A 3,515-nucleotide genomic window follows, 5' to 3' on the forward strand; every position below is an offset into this window, starting at 1 on the left:
CTACGTTGCTCTGAGGAAAGCTGCTTCTTATTATTTGAAAAGGAAAGAAACTTACTTCATCTTTGTCCCATGTGGATAATATATTTAACTCAACCGACGCCATTCCTCTTTTCACCCAGAGGCTTCTTCCTCGTACTACTGAATGCTCTTTACCTGTGCGATGTTGCAGTATCTCTACGCTATAATGAACCTGATGAATAACTTAGTCTAGCGTGCTAATCTGTCTAAGTTCCTTTTTTTGTCGGCGGTTCATTTTGTCACGCGTTCATGTGATGTAATGTGAACATGCCTCATCCAGACGCCTTAAGACTTCTGTCAGCTTTTTGTCAAGGATATGTGCTTCTGGCAGATGTTGAATCACATCTATGGCTTTCAACTGGTAGCTGATGCGGTCAAAGAACTCTTTGAATCTTTCAGTTGGAATATTTGAATCAGCCTGGTTTCGAGGTGGTTGGCTTTTCTCACTTGTCTGCAATGCTCTTGCATCTCTTATGGCATCATTTAAAGATGATATGAAGAAATTCATCATTATGATTGTCATACCGAAAAGAAGAAGACTGACGAATACGTGACCAACGACAGGCACAGCTTCAACAAGTTCCTTTTCTGGTCGAGCTTTCACCTTTCCAAGAATTATTTCAAGCTGAAAGGAGAATGATGACCAAAGGCTGGAATAACGAGAAACAATGGTCCCGAAGAGCAAAATTCCTGTTTGAAGGAATGCAAAAAACAAAACTGAAAGAATAAGGAGATAAGAGTGCAACTTTTGCAACCAGATTCGCAATGCACTAGCAAACACTTTGGTATACATATTAAAATACGTCAACTGCAACAGCTTAACTGTGGTAAGAAAGGTAAGGGTGGCTAAGGCACAGTTTTCAACATCCTGCAGTAGAACAGCCGACTGGAAATTGACTGGAGCAAAGATGTTGCGCTCTAAGTATTCTAGAATGTTTTCAATATGGTAAGACTTGACAAAGCTGAACACCAAAACAGAGAGGGACGTGCAGAGTAGCGACACATCCAGCCAACACCAAACAGAACGGGTGTAATGTCTTCCCCGGCGAATTATGGTGGTTGTGGTGTCGAAACCTTTGTAGATAAACATGCTGATGAAGAAAACAAAGCAGAGTCCTTGGAAGACTTGGAGGACGGATTCAGTATTGTGTAATGAGATGGTGTTGATTTGCTTAAACGATACAGCCTGTCCTGTTTGAAGCACTTCAAAGAAAAAAGAGCAAACCGCTAATGTGCTGATTGATTGGCTAAACAAGGTAAACTCTACGATCACAGCTGTTGTTTGACGGTCAATCCAATGCCCTGATTGTAAAGAATGAACAACTGTACGCGCAGTTTCCTCATCATAACCCAGGTCAGCAGAGTACCCTCCTCCACCATACCACCCATGATGTCCCCATTTTGATGACGCATCGAGTTCTTCTGCTGTTTGATACACCCATGGACGAGAGCAAGGGAAAATTCCACGTTTGGGAATGAATGGATCTTTGGATTCCTTCACAAAAGAGTAGCAATCATAACGTGCAAGGGGAAACCAATCCTTGATCGTGTGTACTGCGGGGCATTGAACTGAAAATAAGAGACAGGTGAGGTTAAAGCCAGAAAGGCATGCGGTTATTAAAATGAAAATGGCAGGACAACGTTTTACGTTTAATCAATTTTCATACCTACACGTGAATTTTAAAAAAATGTATGTTATTTTTCCTTATTAAAATGCAACTGATCTGTTTTTAAATAAAAAAATAAATAAATTATTGTTCTAATAAAGTGGCACACTTGAGGACCTTTCCTCTTTAGGTACTATTAATCCTCGTGATTTTCAATTGTTACATACGACCTCGATACGACTAAAAACCAAAGCAAAAAAATGAAAAAAATAACCTTTTACTGCTCTAAGCTGACGAAGTCGTAACATTCCAATCACAGTAGCTTTTAGCTCATCCCCTGCCTGTAACTCTCGGTAATTGGATTGATGGGGACTGAGGTAGAGATGTGGTACCAACGTTTTGTTCATCCATTCCCAGAAGGAGGTGAAAGTTTTAACCTAAATGGGAATTGACACAAAACCATGCACAATATGTGATGGATACGTTTAAATCAAAGATTAGATTATTTAAAAAAACATAAAGTATTTAAGTTTCAAACTTATAACTTTGGAATTAACTGTGATGTTTCAGAGACACGATTCATGATCTAATAAAACACATCACAATCATATAATGTCTCCAGCGCAGGAATTTGTGAATACAAAATTGTCACGATGTCTTAAATCTGAGCGATCTAAAAAGCGTCGTGAAGAATTCAATGAACATTTTACTTGTCAAATGATTGTTATATACTTAGTTCTCATTACAGAGTGGCCTGCTCACGAAAAGCAATTACTAAATTTCCTGGAGTCAACAGTTTATGTAAAAAGAATTAATATTTGAAAAAATATATTAAAGATTTGGTTACTAGCGCACCTTTTTTTCGTGTTGCAAAAATATGTTATGATTTTCGAATCAAATAGCGTGTAGTGGGTGCAGCCGTGAAAAGCATGCAGAAGGACCCGCAACATCGGAACGAAGCCCATGAAACTAAGAAAATAACAAAACGTTTCTATAAAGAGGCTATTTTAGGAAGAAAATGTGGTCCTGGTTCAGTGGGAGAGTAACACATAACAATTTGGATTTATCAAACGAGTTTAGAAAGATCGAATTGCCTCAGGAAAACTATTGAATGGCTGCCGTTTCGAACGTTAGCCCTTTGTTAGGACGAAATGAGGAACTGGGTGTTTCTTGTAGTTTATATAGGGAGTGGGAGTACTATGCAATTGGTGGAGACATGCTAATGAAAAACAGTGATAGGCTAGTTGAATAAAGAGCGCTCATTGGTTCAACAGAGTATGAAAGTGCAGCTGACTTTCAAAATTCATTCTTGCCAGGGTTTGTGGCTTTTCGTGTTTCCTTGGTGTTGGTATACACCACAAATTGTCGTGTTAAGGGTGGAGCGTTTCGAAAGCGACAGGTTTCGATGCATCTTTGTTATTTTTTCAACATTTCGAAGTCTTTTCTAGGTTGAGTGGCAATCGGACTTGTCGCTTTTCGACTAAATCAGGTAATCTCGGGTGTGGAAAGTCCCAGATCAATTTCTCTTTATTCATATTTTTGAAAAGGTGAAGGTGATTACCTTCCTCTTTTCACAAAATTAAAAAAAGGTTAAAAGGCTGTGTTGAGAGTCAATACCTGTTCAAAATATCCGGTGTGATCATCAAGAAATTTCGCGAACAGATACCGCGTCGAGTCTCTGTTTCCATATGATAACACACCAATTGTGACAAGAAAAGTCATATAAAATCCTATTTGGCGAATGGACGAACGACGTTTGGCCTTAGCAACAATCTCTTTCTTCAGTCTTGAGAATTCTCTTCCTGACCTTGGGAAAGGTGTCACTTTCTCCGGTGTCTTTTTTTCACGGCTTTCGGAAGATATTTTCTTTCCTTTGCACTTTGCCAACAT

At 39.0% G+C, this 3,515-nt stretch overlaps 1 protein-coding gene across 1 annotated transcript; it reads right to left on the reverse strand.

Annotated features, from left to right (window-relative positions):
* Positions 1–265: 265 nt before the first annotated feature.
* Positions 266–3,515, reverse strand: LOC138034260 (polycystin-2-like). Its single transcript, XM_068881790.1, has 3 exons — positions 3,243–3,515; positions 1,900–2,062; positions 266–1,587 (listed from the first exon to the last, which is right to left on the reverse strand). Exons 1-3 carry the CDS (start codon positions 3,513–3,515, stop codon positions 266–268), a joined length of 1,758 nt encoding a protein of 585 aa, XP_068737891.1.

Source organism: Montipora capricornis, unplaced genomic scaffold, assembly GCF_036669925.1.
Source record: "Montipora capricornis isolate CH-2021 unplaced genomic scaffold, ASM3666992v2 scaffold_10, whole genome shotgun sequence".
Lineage (NCBI taxonomy): Eukaryota > Metazoa > Cnidaria > Anthozoa > Scleractinia > Acroporidae > Montipora > Montipora capricornis.